Source organism: Notamacropus eugenii, chromosome 1 (genome assembly GCF_028372415.1).
Source record: "Notamacropus eugenii isolate mMacEug1 chromosome 1, mMacEug1.pri_v2, whole genome shotgun sequence".
In the NCBI taxonomy this organism is placed as follows: domain Eukaryota; kingdom Metazoa; phylum Chordata; class Mammalia; order Diprotodontia; family Macropodidae; genus Notamacropus; species Notamacropus eugenii.
In genome coordinates this window covers 256043014-256062195 of record NC_092872.1, presented here as the reverse complement: position 1 = coordinate 256062195, position 19182 = coordinate 256043014, and the positions used below count along the sequence as shown (strand labels likewise).

Sequence of the window (19182 nt, the reverse complement as noted above, 5' to 3'; positions counted from 1 at the left end):
GGAGAGCTGACAGCCTTCATTATAGAGGTTTTGCCCCCTGGGGAAGGCAGCCTGACTTGCCCATGGTTGCGGCATCAGGGAGGGGAGGCAGGTGAGGGCAGGTGGCATGAGTCAGTGACAGAGCCTGGGAGGGAACCCAGGGATGCTGTCTCCTAGATCAGCAGCAAAAAAAAAAAAAAATGCCCAAAGGATTGAGAGTGACACAGAGTCATTGGATGTCTAAGCTAGAGGCAGCCTACTCTGCTGTAAAGAGCATGGGATTTGGGGTCTGAAGAGCCGGATTCAAATTCTAGCTTGGCTACTTAGGATCATCAGATTTAGACTCAGAAGGGAACTTTCAGCTCATTTGGTCCTATGCTTTCATTTTATAGATAGGGGAACTGAAGACTCAGAGGAATTCAGTCAAGCCCAAAAGGATGTAGCTGAATCAAGATTTGAACCTATGTCCTCTGACTTCAAATTTAGCATGATTCCCACTTCCCTGCTTCTTGCATTTGACTGAATGACTTAATGAATGAAAAAGCATTTATTAAATGCATTCTATATACCAGGCCCTATACTAAGTACTGGGAATACAAATACAGAAGAGAGACAGTCTCTATCTGTAAGGATCTTAAGGTCCTACTTGTAAAATCTCTTGGCAGAATCACTTTTTTCTCTCTGGGCCTCAGTTTCCTCCCCTGTAAAATGAGAGAAGTTCTTAGCTTGCGAGCTCTCTGTCATCCCTTCTGCTCCTATGCTTCACAGTCCTGGCAGAGGGGCTGGTGACTGTGGCGGAGCCTTACTTTTCCTCCCCTGACAATTGGTACCTCACCTGGACGCTTTTCTCTCCAGGAGGTAACAAAGTCACTACTAGCCTAGGGAACTTCAGCGGTGGCAGGGGGAGACAGATGGACAAGGCCCCCATCAGAGGGACTCTGGCAATTTTGAAGCGTCAGTGTGGTGGAACGGGACTCCAAGGACTGGGATGATATATGGGCTGACGTGGCTACGCCCGCTGGGGGCTGTAATTCATTCATTATGGGTGAGCTTTAAGACTAATAAATTTGGGAGGGAAGTATTAATGCCTACACAGGGGCACTGTGAACTTGGCAGTCCCCGAAGCCTGGGACTTTGCAGCCCTGGGTTTTAAAGATGATTTAAAGGAGTTAGGCGGGAGCAAGTCTCAACAGAAACCAGCCAGCGTTTGTAGGCTTAGGACCTAGTCGGCAGCTGGGGGTGAGGGGAGCTTCCCTTCTCTCTTCAGGGAGGGTCTGGCAATGGTCCGGAGAGTTTCTGTTTAGGTCTTGACATTTCCACTCCCTTTGGATGCTGAGCGGCTGCTGTGCTGTCACCATCCCCAGATGACAAAGAGGCTTTCTGGCCTCATCAGATCCTCTATCAGGCTCTCCAGAGCAGCAGGAGCTCGGCAAGTAGGGATCTGTTTTAACCATAGCATGGTTCAAACTGGCCTCTCCTCAGGATGGAGGATATCAGAGCTGGAAGGGGACTCATCAGGTCCAGTTTTCTCCTGGCTTACATTTATACAGTGCTAGGAGGCATGAGAGATACTTTGTTACCTATAGGATTTCATTTAATTCTCATGCAGCTAGTTGGTTGGAGGACCAGGTCTTGAACTCAAGTCTCCTGGCTCCAAAGTTCTTGCTGTTCCCACCATATCGCCCTGTTCTGTCCTGCTCCTTGACTTATCTCCAGAGCTGTCACTGGGAATTCTAGCATTTTGGGCAAATTTTGGGGTGCTGGGCATGGGGGATGGACACAGAAACTCTGGGAAAGCCTGGGGCGAGTACACATCACCACTGATCCCAGTGATAATCCTGGGGGTGGTTCTTTAGGCCATGCAGTCTACTCCAGTTGGATGCTGGTGCCCAGGTGCAAAAGTGGGATAAGACAGAAATAAAAAGGAGGAAGGGTTGAGGGGCATCATCTGGAAGTGGTCTTCAGGCCTTGATACCTCCATGTGGGCACCAAGAGGCAAAGCCTGGTGACTGCTGCCCATCACCATGGTTCACAGTCCTACTATAGATGTCTGCTGGCACATACTCTATCAACCTCCTCACCTTTCTTTGGAAGCAAACATTCTACCTAGTGGGGCTACCATCAAATTACCTCTAGCTCCCCATTATCTCTTTCCAACAAAGCCAAGATTCCTTGTTGATTATAGTTAATGGTGATTTGGAAACAGCACAGAAAATCAAAATCTAAAAGAGCTTTGAAGTAGCCTTGGAGCTGAGCAGAGTTAGTCAGCAATGGGTAGTGAGGGAGTCAGTGATGTGAGCTGCTGTGCATGCTTCCTCGGGCCATTTATTTTGTCTGTGCTCTCAGTGACTCTGGCCCTTGGTTATGAAGGAGTTGACAGATACACTCAAAACTGGAAACATGCCTTCTGCATGGATACGGGATGAGGAAATGCAAGATGGGGGATGAGGGTGACTCGCTTGGCAGCTGGAGCTGGGCAACAGCACATAGGCCAGCCACAGAGAGGAGAAGCAGGGCCAGGAGGAGTGTTAGATTTGGAGGTGCTTTGGAAGGAGGGGGAAAGGTGGAGGGATTTGCCTCTGCTTACCAGAGTACATGGATGGTTCTTTATGGAGAGAAAGGGCCATTTCTACAATTCTAAAGAATCCTTTCCCATCATCCTGGACTTTATCATCCCTCATGTGGACTTTGACTTCTCGGATCATAACCTCCCAGCAACCTAGGCTGGCCATCTCAGATTCACTCTCAACTCTCACTTTCACCTCCCTCCAGCCAATCCATTGTTAATTCTCATCATTTCTCCCTTCACCATATTTACCTTCTAATTGGTCTCCTTCCCTTGAGTTTCTCTCCACTCCAATCCATCCTCCAGTCAATAGTCAAACATTTACTAAGTGATCACTTCTAAGAGATGCTATGCACTAATAAGTAGTGGTAACACAAAAAAGGACAAAAGACAATGCCTACCTTCCAGGAGCTCACAAGGGGGGAGACAGCAAGCAAAGAAATATGTCCAGAAAAGCTCTTTACAGGATAAATAGAGAATTGAGGGATAAAACAAGGGATGGCCCCAGAACTGAGAGAGATCTTCCACAGAGCTGCTAATGCATGGGACTGAGCATGTCACTGTCTCCTCAGTTACCTCTGTGGCTCCCTATTACTTACAAAGATCAAATAGAAAACCCTCTGGTATTCAATGCCTCTCTCAAACTAGCCCCTTCTTCCCTCTCCAGCCTTCCTGTACAGTAACCCAGTGCTCCCCACTCGCTGATTCAGTGACATTGACTTCCTTACTCTGTCTCTGGGTGCCATACTTTTCCATTGGCTGTCCCCCATATTGGAACACACTTCTTCCACCCACCCCCTTTTGTTTCCCTGGCTTTCTTTAAGTCTCATTCCAATCCCACCTTTGGGAGGAAGCTTTTCCTGAGCCCCCCCAGAGCCGGAGACTCGCTGTAGGATGACCTTCAATCTACTTTGTATATTTCTCATATTTATCCCCCATTAGACCTTGGACTCCTTGAGGCAGGAACCATGGTTTCGCTTTTCTTTGTATAACTAGTGCTCAGTACAGTGCCTAGTACAGAGTAGGTGCCTAATACGTGCTTACTGACTGATTGGCCCTTCCAACTCTGAAAGTCTGTGATTCTGCTGTAGCCATTGCTTTAGCAGGTCTTCACACCTCTCCACATTCCTCTGGAGTAGATTCTGGACCTCTGACAAGGTGGGCCTGACGTAGAGCCTATGATGCCGTTTCTGTGTGAGGACACATTTCTTGAATGGCTGAGAGAAGCCTGACCCACGATGCTGTCTGTATGTGTCTTCTCATACCATGAAATATCACAGACTTGTGTCTCTGTGGATCTGCAGCCAGCTGTCTAGCTACAGGCCATGTCTTTCAAGTATCATTATAATTACCATGAATACTCGAACTCACCAAGGAGGGGAGAAGCCAGTTTCAACAGTAAAGTCCTCAAGCATAAATGGGAGGGTGGCCTTCCCTGATAGAAATGCTGGGACCTCATCTGTTCATAGGAACGTGGGGGTGGGGGCCAGCCACCTGCCAGATGATGGTGTTCTGCTAGGTCTCCATTGGCTTCCCAGGGCTCCCTGGGTCAGGGGATTGGGAGGACTCACCGTGAGGGGGCCGCAGCTCCGTGATGTTGTCATCCGAGTCTCCTGTGTCCACCACCTTGTACCTGGTGCTGCGCTGTGGGCTGAGGACGTGAGGGGCTTGCAAGGCTGCTTCTCGTTCAGCCGCCAGGTCCAGGTCCTGTTGGGCCAGATGGGCCCTCAGCTGCCGGATTTCAAACTGGAAGACCAAGGGAAATGGATCACAGGTACTGCATGGTGGGCAGAGGGGGTATCTTTCTTTTGGAACCTAGTGTCCTATATGAGGGTCATTGCAAAGCCAGGGAGAGGGTCCTGCTCTCTTATCAGCCTGTCCAGGAACTGCCCTCCAGGATACCTCCTACAGGAAGCCTTTCCTGATACCCCTAGACTCAAGTACTTTGTATAAACAGCATTGACTTAGCTTGTTTTATGGCCCAGTAGAGCAATGCATCCACATCCCCAGTGTCCAGCACAGTAACTTGTATGATAGGTGCTTAATAAAAGCTTGTTAAATTGAATAGAATTCAGGTGGGGTCCAAAGACCTGGATTTGAACTTCAGTCCTATTGCTTCCCAGATGTAAATCACTTAACTTGAGCCTCAATTTCCTTAGCCTTAAAATGATGATTATAATGCTTCTAATACTTCCCCATGGAGTTCCTGATTTCTCCCAGCTGCTGGTGTCCTCCTTTGACAAATTTCCTTGTATTCATTCTGTAAATGTTGCGTACCTTGTATTTATTCCGTGCGTATGCTGTTTGTGGAAGACCTAAGCTCAAATCTGATCTCAGACACTCGCTAACTGTGTGACCCTGGGCAAATCCCTGGACCTCTCCCTGTTCGCCTCCTTATCTGTATCATAGGGATAGAAATAGCATCTCTCTGCCAGGGTTGTTGTGAGGATCACAGGAGATAATCATGGTGAAGCGCTCAGCCCAGTGTGTGGTGCACAGTAAGGGCTATGTAAATGATAACTGTTACGGCTACATAACCATCTACAGCTACATCAGTGTGTCTGCACACAAACATGTCTACACATCCATGCACACGTGTGTGCCCACCTGGGCACCCATTCATAGGTATACACTCCTGTGCTCATATGTGCTGTGTCACCTATGTTCATGTACATATGGACAATATGCATATAGAGTGGAAATACAGAATTATGCTCCATATTATGTATGATTTCATATGTGCAAGTACAGAATGCATTATTCACTAATGTATACTTATAATTCATACATATGTACTTATGTGTGTGCATACATACATGCAAGCATGTTTATGGGATGGAGGCCAAGAAAGGGAGTTTGGGTTTGAGAGGTCTGCGCAGCCAATTGGCACACCCTCCGTAGAGGCAATAGCAGTGGTCATTTGGTTACAGTTCTCTTCACAAAAGGTCAAAAATAGTAGGTCAGGAGAAATGATTGGGCTGAAGGAGGGGAGGCCCCCAGTTCACCCATGACCAAACCTTAATATTGTCTGTTTTTTTTTCCACAGAGTGGTTTTGGGGAGGTCAAAACACACATGCCTTGTTTGTTAAAGTCCGCCCTTGTGTCTGCCTTCCCTCTGCAGAAAGGATGCTCTGGGAGGGAGGCAGAGAAAGGACATCTAGGCACAGGAACCAGCACTGTGTTCCAGGGGAAGGTGGCTAGTCAGGAGCTTCTCCTTCCAGTTTTTGTTAGTCTGGGGAGGCCTTCTTTAGGAGCTTAGATTTAGAGTTGGATAGGGCTTGAAAGACCCTAACACGCTTATTTGACAGATGAAGAAACTAAAGCCTAAAAGGTTTAAAATGACTTACCCCAAATTACCCAGAATGCATGCTTGACTCCAAGTCCAAGTTATCTTACAAGGTGGTTATAGGAAAAGGGCTTTATAAACATTAAAGAATACTGGAAATGAGAGTTATAGTAAGGATGGTTATTCTCTGGTTTCATCTTTATTTTTGTAAGGGGGAAGAAGCACTTAAACCCTGTGGAGAGAGCACTAGGCTTGCAGTCAGGAAGACCTGAGTTCAAATCCAGCCTCAGACACTTCCTAGCTGTGTGATCCTGGGCAAGTCACTTTACTGTTGCCTGCCTCCGTTTCCTCGACTGTAAAGTGGGGTAATAACTTTTGCCTCCCAGGGTAGTTGTGAGAATCAAATGAGGTTATGTTTTTGAAGTGTTTAACATTATCTGGGACACAGCAGGTGCTTAATAAATGCTAAGTCCCTTTCCTTCTGGCTTTGAACAGCCTCCTTATGACATTTGAGTTTGCCATTGTGTTTTCAGGGACAAATGGAAGCTTTTCCTGACTGTGTCACAGGTCGGAGTGGTATCTAGACATAGAGGGAAAAGTTAGGGTCACCAGCTCGTTCAGGGGGAGGCCTGAGCTCTGACCTATGCCCAGGGACCTGGGGGAAGGTTGGCCACTGAGCTGACCTAGGCAGTCAAAAGCAGAAGTACCTTCACTGCCATCTGGTGGTTAAAGTGTAGACATACACTCATTTCCATCCAGCTTTGTCTCATTGCCAGCGAGCTGTGAAAACTGCCCAGGCATGAAATATTTTTCCCTCATGCTACTAGAAATAAATTCTCCCTGTCTCACTGTCATCCACCTCATCTCCCCAAGGATGGATGGTCTCTGTGGCCAGGTGTCTTCCAGGCTTCAGGTTACATCCCAGGAGCTCAGTGAGGGAAGAAACCGAATGAGCTCTCGGAAGCCTATGTTATCATGGACAGAGCCAATGAGACCCGGAACATGGACTTCATGGCTATAGAACCTGCTTAATTTGCACCACAATGACGCTGGACTGAACCCCAATCATCCAGCCTTGACTTTGAACTTAAGCTAATTTTTTATCCTGTCTCCAGACAGAGCTTTCACCCCAGATCCAGACTGAACCTGGTCCCTGAATATGAATGAACAGAGCTTTAAGCCTGGCTTCGAACTGAACTCTAATTTTAGCTTCAGCCTGAGCCTTAACCCTGGGTGCAAAATATGCCCTAATCATGGTCTCAGATTTGTTCTTTCCCCTGGATATAAAGGAAACCCTAACTCCAGCTGTAGACAGAGTCCCCAGACCACCCCCAGCTCAGAGTAACTCCTCATCCTAGCTCTAGTTTAGGTCCTAACCCTTAACTTAAACCCCATCTTCAGACTGAGCCCTCACCTGCCCTGACGCTTTCTTGAAAAATGATAGTTACTTGAAGATAGCTATCACATCCCTCCTTCCCTCCCTCCCAAATCTCTTCTTCAGGCTAGACAATTTTTGGTGTCTTCACCCATTCCCCTACTCATTTAACACAGTTTCTGGTCCTAACCTCAGCCATGGAGTATCCATCTCACAAATGTATATATCAAGTTGTGAAATTCTGGACCCCTTGGCTCAACTTATAATGGAAGAAAAAATCCTTGTTAGAAGTGTTTACCCAGCCAGACTCTGCCCAAGACTTCCAGGGACAAGGAACTCACGCTCTCCTGAGATACCACGTTGTGTTTTTGACTCACTTTCATGGTTAAGAAGGTCTTTCTTATACTGAACTGAGGGCTGACTTTCAATTTATTAAGGGCAGACTGTGTGCCAGGTTCTGTGCTTGGTGATGGGGATATAGAGAAAAAAGGGACACTATTTCCATACCATTTCTACCAGTTCTGCCCTTGGGAGTCAAATAGAACAAGTTTGACCCCATTCTCCAAAACAGCCCTTCAAAGACTTCAAGACAATAATAACACCAGAGACTTAAAGTTAGAAAGTGACAAAGAGCAGACAGAAGCCCAGAGAGGGGTTGAGACTCTCCTAACATCACACAGTGAGTGTCCCAGCTAGGATTTGAACCCATGCCCTCTGATTCCAAATCCAAGACTCTTTCCATGACATGGTGGTTCTTTTTTTCAGACTCCTTTACTGGAATATAAGTTTCTTGAGCAAAGGAACTGTTTCTGCCCTTATTTATATCCCCAGAATTTAGCACAGTGTTTGGCACATCACAAATACTTGACCAATGCTTGCTGATGAATTAATTGATTTTCTGTGATTTTCTAACTTGCCAATGCTCCTCTACGGGAACGGAAATTCCTTGAGAGCAGGCAATCTGCATTTCTAGTTGTACTCCCAGCATTTGCCTGAGCACATAGTAAGTACATAATAAATGGTTTTTTATTCATTCATTCTTTCGTTCGCTGATTGATCAACTCATTCATAAAATGTGGCGTTCAGAAATGAACACAACATTCCAATGGAACATGATCTAGAGAGTGGACAACAAGCCCAGGCCTTCCTTCATTATGGCCCTGATGCCATTAATGCAGCCTAAGGTCACATTAGTTTTTGGTTTCTGACTCAGGCCACTACATAGTACAGTAAGGCTTCCAGGTATGAAGGTTGAGACTCCCTAGAGAAGGCAGAAAACTGTATGGAAAGATGCAAACTTCCTGGCCCCATCCACAATGATTCGTCATCACCCTAGGCTGAAAGGGAGCCATCTGGGTGGTCGGTTTCTGGATGTGGGTGACTGGTTTGTCTAGATGACAAAATTTAGTCCTTGGATATAGTGTGAATGCAGCATTGAATGAATGAATGAGTGAGAACAGGGCTCAAAAAGCAAGTGAAATAGATGACAGTTAGGCATTTGCCAAGTGAGAGGAGAACGAGAATTATTCCCATTTTATAGATGAAGAAATGGTATCTGTATGTAGCTCCTTGGAGCTGATTCCATGTTTAGGGGCAGGGGTAAATGGTTTTAGGGTCAGGTAGAGGCAGATGACAACTCTGGGTGAAGATTGGAGAAGTTGTGGTCCTAGTATCATGTTCTGGTCAATTCCCATGGACTAATAGCACCATTTAGGGAATTGTGATGACTTAGCCTTGGAGGGGAAAAAAGATGGTTCAAAGTTCTGGTAGTTTCTACATGAGAAAAGAGAGTTTAGGGAGAAGGTAAGGGACCCCAAGTCTGCATGGAAGTATCATTAGGGATAAGCAGGAAACCCTTATGGGAGGGACTGGTCTGGAATAGCTCTCCTTTTTCACCTGAATCAAATAAGTGCAACAAATATTTTTGAAGCTAAGCATTGAACTTTACACTTATGCCTACTCAATTTTATCTCAGATTTTTGCCTAATGGTCTGTTTAGGGAGGAGTTTTTGGATCCTGACTGAGTCTCTGGGCATTATCTCATCTGACAATGGATAAGCAGGTCATTCATGTCTTCCTCTGGGTCATGGAGAAAATATCGAAGCAAACAGGTTGCTGACCTCAATTCAACAAGTATTTATTAAGCACCTATTAAGTGCCAGGTGCTGGGGATAGGAAGCCAAAAACCAAACAGTCCCAGCTCTCAAGGAGTTTACCTTCCACTAGGCCAATGACCATTCTACTTTGGCACCCCTCCCTAAAAGGAGTCTTGGCATTGAAAGAAATCATCTGGTCCAGCCCAGACTAGGACAATAATTCCCTCTATGAAGTGTTAACCACACCCATGCTCATGCAGTTTTTGCTTTTATACCTTCAGTCACAACCAGCTCACTACCTTTTAAAGCAATCCGCTCGATCTTTGGGCAGCCCTCCTCATTTTTCCCTTACACTGAGCCAAAAGTTAATTCTTTTCAACTTCTATCTGTTGCCTCTTGTTCTGTCCTTTGAAACCCAGCAGGGAAAGCTGGAGTCCTTCTTTGTGTGAGAGCACTTACGGGTTTGCTGAAGGTAGGGTCACTTATGGCTAACTGAGTGATGCTCATAGAGTTCTGAGATTGGGCCAGGCTGGACAGGGATGAGCATTTACCTTTGAGGTGATGGTTGGAGCCTTGAGATGGAATAGGGAGAGTGCAGAGAGGAGACATGAGGGAGAAGGGGCAGACTCCTGAGACATTAGGTGGGGGGGATGGCTCAGGCTGGTCTGTCTCCACAGCTATGCTGGAGGCTCTCCCCTCACACTCAGACACTCACATGCACACGCCGAGAGGGGAGAGCACTTTTTTGGTTTGTTTTTCAGTGGGCTAGAACCTGGAGCCTAGGAAAGAGCCCCCACCTCCAGCCCAGCTCGAGTGATTGATTGACCCCTGACTCTTCTTCACAGACAAGACCAAGGATGGCTTGGGGCAGGGGAGCAGGGAGGGAGGAAGGTGTGACACTGGACCAGACTTCCTGTGGGCGCTCCCAGCTAACTACGCCATCTCTACCATCCCAGAAATGTGTGGGGGTGGGAGGGGGTAGATTTCCCATTCCAAACCAAGCTAATGGCTCACCCGGGCACTCAGTGTCATTTGTTATTTATAAGAAGCAAATAATCTAAGCAACTGTGGCCTAATGAGAAGGCTGAGCTTACATTTATTCCAGAAAGCAGGAAACAAATGGCTAAGCAGACCTGAAGACCTACACACACACACACACACACACACACACACACACACACACACACACACACACACATCTCAAAATCCCCCCATTTCTTTCCCTCAGCTATGGATGAACTCCAGTGTCCATGATCAGAAGAAAAACTGAAACATATATTGTATTTTCAAGGCAGGGATTGGAGAGGCAGCCTCCACACTGGGACCCCTGGGCTCACAAACCCTGCCTCTGATGCCCTGGGTGCTGTTTCAGCCAGGGGAACATAACCAAAGTCCCTAGTGCTCCAGATCTCCCACTGAGACTCTAAATCACAGAGAGGCAGTCAACCTCTGCTTGTAGAGGGAATTTCCTTATGTCAGTGGAATTCCAGATCCAGCCTCTATTCCTCTAACATCTGTAATATTATCTCATTGGAGTTTTATGATGACCCAATGAGCCAAGCTCTATTATTAATTATTGTATTATTATTCATTCGGTTTTGACGGATGATTTCATTTCAGTACAAAGGGATCCCAGAAAGGAAACCCCTCTGCTAGTGTAGAATCAGTCCTTCCTGCCCAGTGTAAGAGTCGTCCAGGGTTGGTGGCCACCAGGAGACTTTCCCAAGCCTCTTTAATTTTAATGTCTTTCCTCTAGCCCCAATTTATCTCCTCTAAATCTGGTTTGTCCAAAGCTGTGCGTCTCATCTCCTCTTGGAGACAGGAAGTTCCTTGAGGGAATGGACAGTGTTTTTGCCTTTCTTTGTGTCCCTGGGACTTAGCACAGTGCCTGGCACATGGGTTCTTATTCAGTCATTTTCAGTCTGACTCTTTGAGATCTCATTTGGAGTTTTCTTGGCAAATGCACTGGAGCAGTTGGCCATTTCCTTCTCCAGTTCATTTTACTGATGAACAAACTGAGGCAAACAGGGTGAAGTGACTTGCCCAAGGTCGGACAGTTGAGGCCAGTTTTGAACTCAGGTCTTCCTGACTCCAGGGAGACTGTTCTTGCTACTTCACCAGGCACACAATAGACCCTTAATGCATGCTAGCTGACTGACCTGAGAAGATTTGTCTGGGTCACACAGGGTCGCTGAATGTCAGAAGCAGAATCTGACCTGGTTCTGCTGCCCATGCTCTCTTTCCATGCCCTGCACTGACCAGACCTGCTATTCCTTCCATTTACTAGATGAGGAGACTGCTCTCAAAACTAAGTGTCCAAGGTGGGATTTGATCTCAGACCTCTCCTGACTCTAACTTCCTGCATTCTGCTCCTGACCTCCGCTTCTAAAAACCAGCATCTTTCTGGAGAAAGCACAGTCTGCTCCCCTGGGGCCCCAGGCCTGACTCCAGGGTGAGCCCTCAGGAAGCAGGTGTTGAGTGACATGTTCATTGATGGACCCTGAGTTTTATCTTAATGTCAAACTGGTTTAGGGTCAGCAAGAACACAGGCTTTGGTGGCAGAGGGTCTGGGTTCAAAATGCAGGGCTGTAGCTGTGACTGGTGGATGAGTCAACAACCAGGCAACTGCAGGATTGGCCTAGTGCTGCAGAGATCCTATCCTGTTCTGTGACTCGGAGAAAAGCACTTCGATTTCAGGGGACGGTGGGCAAGGGGTCTTTCATACAGAGATCTCGGAAAGCTTTCTCTCTTCAGAAAGATGAAGGGGGAGCGGTTGGAGAAGGATTGTGTTTCTGCACTTGGAATTTCATCAGTGTTGGGAAATCCCAGTGTTGAGACTCCCTCCACTGGTGCCCATAGGCAACTCCTATTTGTGGCCTTGGGCACAGAGAAGGCAGGTACCTGGTCAGGGCTACGCAGCCAGGAAGAGTCAGAGGCAGGACCTGAACTGAACCCAGGTCTTTTTAGTTGAAGTTGGCCTCCCTAGCTCTAAACTACACAGCCCCTCCAAATATTCATTAGATCAGGGTTGTGTTTTTAAGATAGTTGGTATTTCAACATAATTGGTTTCCTTTGTTAATCCTATGTATTTTTATTTTATGCATTTAGAACATTATCCTGAGAAGGGGTGTGACAGAGGAATTCTGCACGAAAAAATATAAATATTTTAATATAAAAACAATATAATATAATATATAAAATAATATAAAAATAGAAATATTTTAATAGAAAAATAGAATATAAATGACTAAGTAGAAAAATTGCAGAACTTCATGGGATTGCTAAGAGTGGAGCCTGACCTAAGGGAGGGTGAAAAGAGGCAGTTAGCCAGGGCAGAATATACAGGGAGGGGTCCTCTGAAGGACACTTTAAAGTGTGACTTTTTATAAGTCTGAACATAGCTAACGGGACTTTCCCCTTCCCCCAGGCTTGAGAACGACAGATGTCAGGACACTTCTTTCCAAACTGAAAAGGTCATACTCTGGGTGTGAGGCTGGAGGCTCAGCATCCCTGGTGAATGGTCCTTGCTGGCTGAGTGACTTTGGGCCCAGGAGACAGCGAATCTGAGGTCCTTCCCATCCCTAGGTCCAGGATCCTCGGACTTTACGGTCTTCCCAAGAGGGATGAAATTGAAGCATTTAGGTAAATACCATTATAATTTCTTGTCTTGTATCCTCGAGGATGCCCGGGATAGTGCCAAAGACGTCACAGTGCAGGCTGGAAAGAACTTAGGACTTGGAATCAGGAGGCCTGGACAGAGCTTTGTCCTCCACCCATCTCTCCCCAATTACATCTGGCTCCCATGAGCTTCATCCAGGACTGGGCTGCTGAGGCACTACCTTAGGCCTCCTCTCCATCCCTGGGGCCCTTCCCACTCCTTCCATCTGCCCTTTGTATGTGGTCTTCTTCCATGGGAATGTAGAGTCCTTGAAGGCAGGGGCTGTGTCTTGCTGGCTTTTATGGGTATACATACACATGTATACATATGTATATATGGGTGTGTGTATGTACATCTTCAGTGTGTGCTTAGCGTGGTGCCTGGCACATAGCAAGTGATTAATAAGTTTTCTCTTCTTTCCCTTTTTTTCTCTTTCTCCTCAATCTTATCTTTTCTTTCTTCTTTTCTCTCTTCTTTCTCCTTCTTTCTCTCTTCCCTCTTTTTTTCTCTCTCTTTTCCCTTCCTCTCTCTTATCTGTCCATCAGTAAACACGTCTCTCCTGCTGTCTGTCACTTCCTTTCTTTTCTAGCTGTAATATTCCATGGTTATCTGCACTGGGCCTATGCTCATGTCCTTCTCCTCTTCCTGTCCTGTGCCTCAGTGGTTCCTTTTGTCCTTTCTTATTTTCAGCCAGAATAACAATAGTAGCTCCCATGTATAAAGACCTTTGCAGATGTTATCTTGTTTGAGTTCCCATCTGCCTTGGGAGGTTGGCACTGTTATTATTAACACATGGGGAAACAGGCCCTGTAAAGGTTAAGAGGCTTGCTCAGGGATGCAGGGCTAGGATATGATGGGGGATTTGAACCCAGGTCTATGCTGACAGTGGAACCAATGCTCTATCTACTAAGCCACACTGCCTTTCAGTGGAGATCACAACAGGGTATGAGTTATGTAGGAGATAGGAGGCAGAGAGGACAATGTATAAGATTCCCTGACCATCCCTCCATTCTGTGAAGTTGTTCTGTTCTAGCAGAGTGCCTGCAAACAGTAAATGCTTAACAAATGCTTGTTGACTGACTAGTTTTCCCCACACCAACTGGAACAGGCAGTGCTGCATAGAGGGGGAAAAAGAATCAGGAAACCTGGGTTGGAGCCCTTATGTGGGTATGTCATGTCACAGCTTTGAGCCTCAGTTTCTCCATCTGTAAAATGAGCATACCCCTTGCTCTTTCTAGCTTATGGGTGTCTTATAAAGATCAAATGGGAAGGATATTATAACTACAAAGCACCATGTCATGCCAAGTGATGTTAACAGGTATAGAGAGGTGCTATGTCCTGGTGGACACAGAGCTGTCCTTGGAGTCGGGATGACCAAGTTTCACTTCTTACATGCTGGCCGTGGGGCCCTGGGGGAATCACGGAACCTTTCAGAGATGTCCTTGGCAACTCTTCAGGGTCAAGAAAGTGGGAAAATAGTCTCTGATCTGCTACTTGTGTGACCCTGAACAAGTCACTTCACTTCTATTTGCCTCAGTTTCTTTTTCTGTGAAATGGGGATGATCATAGCCCCTACCTCATAGGGATGTTGTAAGGATCAGCTGAGGTAATAATAGATAGTATCATGCCTGGGGCATTGTAATCACCACATACATGTCAGTTATTATTATTATTAATTATTATAAAGCAAATGTGCCTGATTTTGAGAGGAAAGAGGATTTCACTCAGCTCTTCCAGTGGAGGAACAAGAGAGGGAAAAACCTACAGACACACTGGAAATGGATTGCAACAAATCTGATGTTGGCAAACTGGGCTATTGGAAAACAACAAAGAAACCATCCCCAAACAACAGACTTGGGAAGAATTAACGGGCAGCCATAGCTCCACTTAATGCAATCCATTAGCCAATTATTTATAAACAGAGAGAATGACAGGGACCACTATGGATCCACGGGGAGGCCCCCTCATGCATTACTAGAGTGAATGGAGGTGCCATCCGTCCTGGCGCGAGTTGGACTACATGCATATGAGGAGCCTCGAGAGGAGGAGATAAATGCACCAAGCACTTCTCCTTAATGGGCCGGCCGGGGAGCGTAATTGACGTGGCCTTGGATGGATCGATGGACACTTTGGCAAGATACTTCATCGCATATAATGGAGGAGCCGTCAGTTCTGCTCCATTCTCTTACTGCCGTCTATACAGACGATCCAGCCTGAAAATTCATCTGCCATTGGGACGATGTCCAATGTTTATTTCCATTAGATTCGCCATTGTTGGGAACGATAAAAAAAATCAAGGGATAGTTGCAAACTAATGATTTACAAGCAGGGTGAAGTGGAGGCCGACCTTGGCCACTTTCCATGCACTAGGAAGATGACTGGGAGTTGGGTATAAATTTAAATTATTGCAAAAGAATAGCATAAGTTATTCCTCTGATAGCTAATTTTATCAGCTAAAGAGGCATGTCATTAAAGCTATCGGCTGTTTTACAAAACATTCCCCAAGTTAAAAAACTTGACTTTCCCTACTTGAGAGTTCTAATAATCAGGCCAATGAATTCAAGTCAACTTCACCGATATTTATTAAGCACCTACTATGTGCAAGGCCCTAGGTTGGTTGGGAAGGATGCAAAGAAGAAAGATGGTACAGTCCCTGATCTTATGGAACTTATAGTCTAAGGGGGTGGGAAATAGGACATGTCCGCAAATAAGTATAATGTGAAATGAAAAGTTTGGACTCGATGGTTTCTGAAGCATCTTCCATCTTTGAGACAATGTGGTTCAGTAGAAGGATTCTGGACTGAGAGAAGTTGAGTTCAGATCCGCCCTCTGACAATGACTACCTTGTGTGGCTTTAGGTAAGTCATTTAACATTCCTGGGTCTCAGTTTCCTCCTTGCTCTAGAGGTCCCTCCTAACTCTGGATTAAGAATGTTATGAATGGAGCTGATTCCAATTGGCTTGGAACTAGATGCTCCAAATGGAGGCTCCATCTTAGCTAGCTGATGGGGTCTGCCTGTGTACCAGACCCTCATTACAAATGCACAGTGTTTGAAGGGCAAGGGGAAGACCCAGAAAAATTGCCCTAGGAAAATCTGAGGAGGAAGAAATGTCTTTCACCTGGAGTCAGGGGAAGAAGAATCTACAAAGTTTCAAGGACAAAATGGCAGCTGAATAGGGATGTGAAGGAATTCCAGAGGCAGAGATGAGAAGGGGGTGAGTTACATTCTGTACACACAACAGAATCCATTCCTGATTCTCTACCCTTCCCCAACTGCCATCCCCTCAGGAGTGAGCTATTTCTCCCTCATGAAATCATTTTGTAACAATGATGATAATACTAGGGATAGTAATCCTAGCTAGCATTTATATAGTTCCTTGGGGTTTGTAAAGCACTTTATAATTATGGTTTCATTTATTTTTATAACAACCCTGGGAGGTAAGTGCTATAATTATCCCCATTTTACAGATGAGGAAACCGAGGCAGACAGGTGTCTCAGGCTGGATTTGTACATACTTAGTATCACTTGTATTTGTAGGATTTGTATATCTATTTCCTTGAGTTATATTCTCCTAGAAGAATGAAAGTCCTTTAAAGGCGGGCCCTCTTTTGTTTTGGTCTTTGTCCCCAGGCCCCAGCAAACAGAGTTTTCCCCTCACTAAATGATGGGGGTCAGTCTGTGTGATAGCAGGAAGGCCGGCAGGGTGAGGCTAGGGGGCGGGGCAGCTCTTCATCCAGCTTGACCAGAACATAGAGTATGTAAAGGGAAGGAGTAGTCTGAATTAAGACTGAAAAGGATCTTCTGGCCTCAGCTACGAGATGACACATAGAACCGTGGAATGGATACTGGATTTGAAGTCAGGAGACCTGGGCTGGAGGTCAGACTCTAATAGTCACCAGTTTTGTGTCCATAAGCAGGTTTTTGTTGCTTCTCTGAGCCTCAGTTTCTCCATCTGTAAAATGGGTATAATACTTCTTGTCCAGGGTGGTAGTGGTGGAAAGAACTGTGCAAACTTCAACATGTGTTATAAATGTAAGCTGTTCTCATTAGGCTCGTCCTTGGGCAAATAAGGTCACTACTCTGGTCCTCAGTTTCCTCATCTGAAAATGGGATCACGTTATCTGTAAGTCTGTTACTTCACAAGTTTGCTGTGAGTATCAAATGAAATCACATGTATAAAGCACTCTGTAAACAGTATAAGAATGGATATGAACAGTTGTCACTGCTGATTCTGCTTAGGCTTGGTTCCCCCAGGCTCCTAGCTAGGTCTCTGTCTCATCTGCCCATCAGTCCTGGCTTTATATGCCAGGCTATTTCATCAGGAGTAGAAAAGAAAGGGGATCTAGGTCGTGGGGCTCAGAATTCTTCTCCACTCGAGATTTGTCTACCCATCGTGATGAAGTCAAGTCAGTAGTATTATACACATTTATTAAAAGCACTTTACTGTGTGCTAAACACGATGCTAAACCCTGGGGGTAACCAGCAGGACAGAAATCGCTCCCAGCTCTCAAGGAAGCCCACTCCATCTAAATCCTTTCTAAGACTCAAAGAGCAGAGGGTGGGCACCACATCACCCCATCAGGGCCTCATCTGGAGGGGAGTGATGATGGGTGGGGAAATGGGTAAGTGGCTAAGGTGAATTGGTAATCAGGAGACCCTGATCATTTAACGGTTGTGCTTAACTAAAATAGCATTGGATCTGATGTTCATGAGTACCAACTCTCAGGCTTTGAAAGGCCGTGGAGGGCACAACCAAGCTGGCCTGTGCTTGGCAAGCATGCCCTCCATAGCCAGCCCTGCCAGCCGTGCTCTGGGAGCCCATTAATGCTGGAGGTAGCCTGTTCACGGGGCTACCCTGGGCCCTCCTGCCCCAGTTGGGTTAGAGAAGTCACAAGAGGCCAAATCTGATCAGCAGCTGCCAGCAGGGCTTGTAGGCTTGTAGGAAGGCACCCTTTGTTCTGGGATTAAAACCACTGATTTCAGGGAATTTAGTCCCCAGTGTTCCAAGCCGTCATCACCAGGATGGAGCTACCTCTCCATCTCTCTTGCCTTTCTTCTCCACACCCAGGCTATTTTTCAAGTCTCCTCAACCAGCCCTTCCTGACAAGTGGGTCAAAGGAGTCATTTAAAAGTGTTGTATTCTCTACTGCCTTGGGTGCTCAGTCCTCAAGTGTGGCTTCTGTTTTCCCAAGTCTTTCCAATGATTTTGATTTTTGAGTCACCCCCATCTGGATGGGCTCGAAGCTGATGCATATCTGTCCCCAAACCTGGCATCCAGAACTGTCTACCCCTGATTATATATATATATATAAAATATATGTATGTATGTATGTATGCATATATGTATAATATGTATATGTATATATATTTATATTTATAAAGCTATATGTATATATATATAGTTATGGCTATTCATCCTGTCATAGAGTTTGAGTTGGAAGGGATCTCTAAGGCCATTTCGTCCCTCCCCTAATTTGACAGATGAGGAAACTGAGATGCAGAGAATTTCAGTAGCTTGCCTAAGGTCACACAGGGTTAAAAAATGTCAGAGATGGGTTTTGAACACAGATCCTTGCTTCTGTCTGTCTTCCTTTGTTGCAAGTATGTTCTGAGGTAGAGGATAAGCTTATCACAGTTCTCATCTTGGATGCTGAGATACGTTCGTGCTGTTGGCTGCCTTATCAAATGCTGGCTCATGTTAACTCACATTGTCACTGGAATCCCTCGTTCAGTTTCATGTAAACTGTCAGGCACAAGATTCCCCCAGTCCTTGGCACAAGCTAGGCACATGGGGGAGAATCTATACTTTTTTTTTGCATTCAGCCCTGTTCTTGCTAACCATGCCTCTATTCCAGTGCATTCTGAACCACACACCCATGTGTGGATAGATGCTAGGATAGATCCTAGGGGCATTCATATTAGCATAGAATTTGTTGACCCATGGGGCTTAGTTGAGCACATCCGTCCTCAGTCACACTGGCTGCTGGGTCAATCAATGGCTCCACTCAGTGTTCGCGGCACAGCCATGGTGTTTTACGTTCTTCACAGGGACCACCAAGAAGCATCGGCTTAGCCTTGGAAGGTTCAAACTCTTCATGTTGGAGAGAAGCAAACCAATCCAGCAAAGGTTAAGTGTGACCTCCAGATTCCAGATCTGGCTCTCTTTCTACTACGACATTATGTTTCCCCTTCCGAGGCAGGATCGATGGGTGCTGCTATCT

At 45.9% G+C, this 19182-nt stretch overlaps 1 protein-coding gene across 1 annotated transcript in view; it reads right to left on the bottom strand.

The window, feature by feature from the left end:
- TMEM266 (transmembrane protein 266) overlaps nucleotides 1-19182 on the bottom strand; it is a 98677-nt gene that overhangs the window by 11991 nt on the left and 67504 nt on the right. The window contains exon 9 of the mRNA XM_072627117.1: nucleotides 4117-4291. Within this exon, the coding sequence (XP_072483218.1) occupies nucleotides 4117-4291 (175 nt within the window). The remainder of the gene's footprint in view (nucleotides 1-4116; nucleotides 4292-19182) is intronic.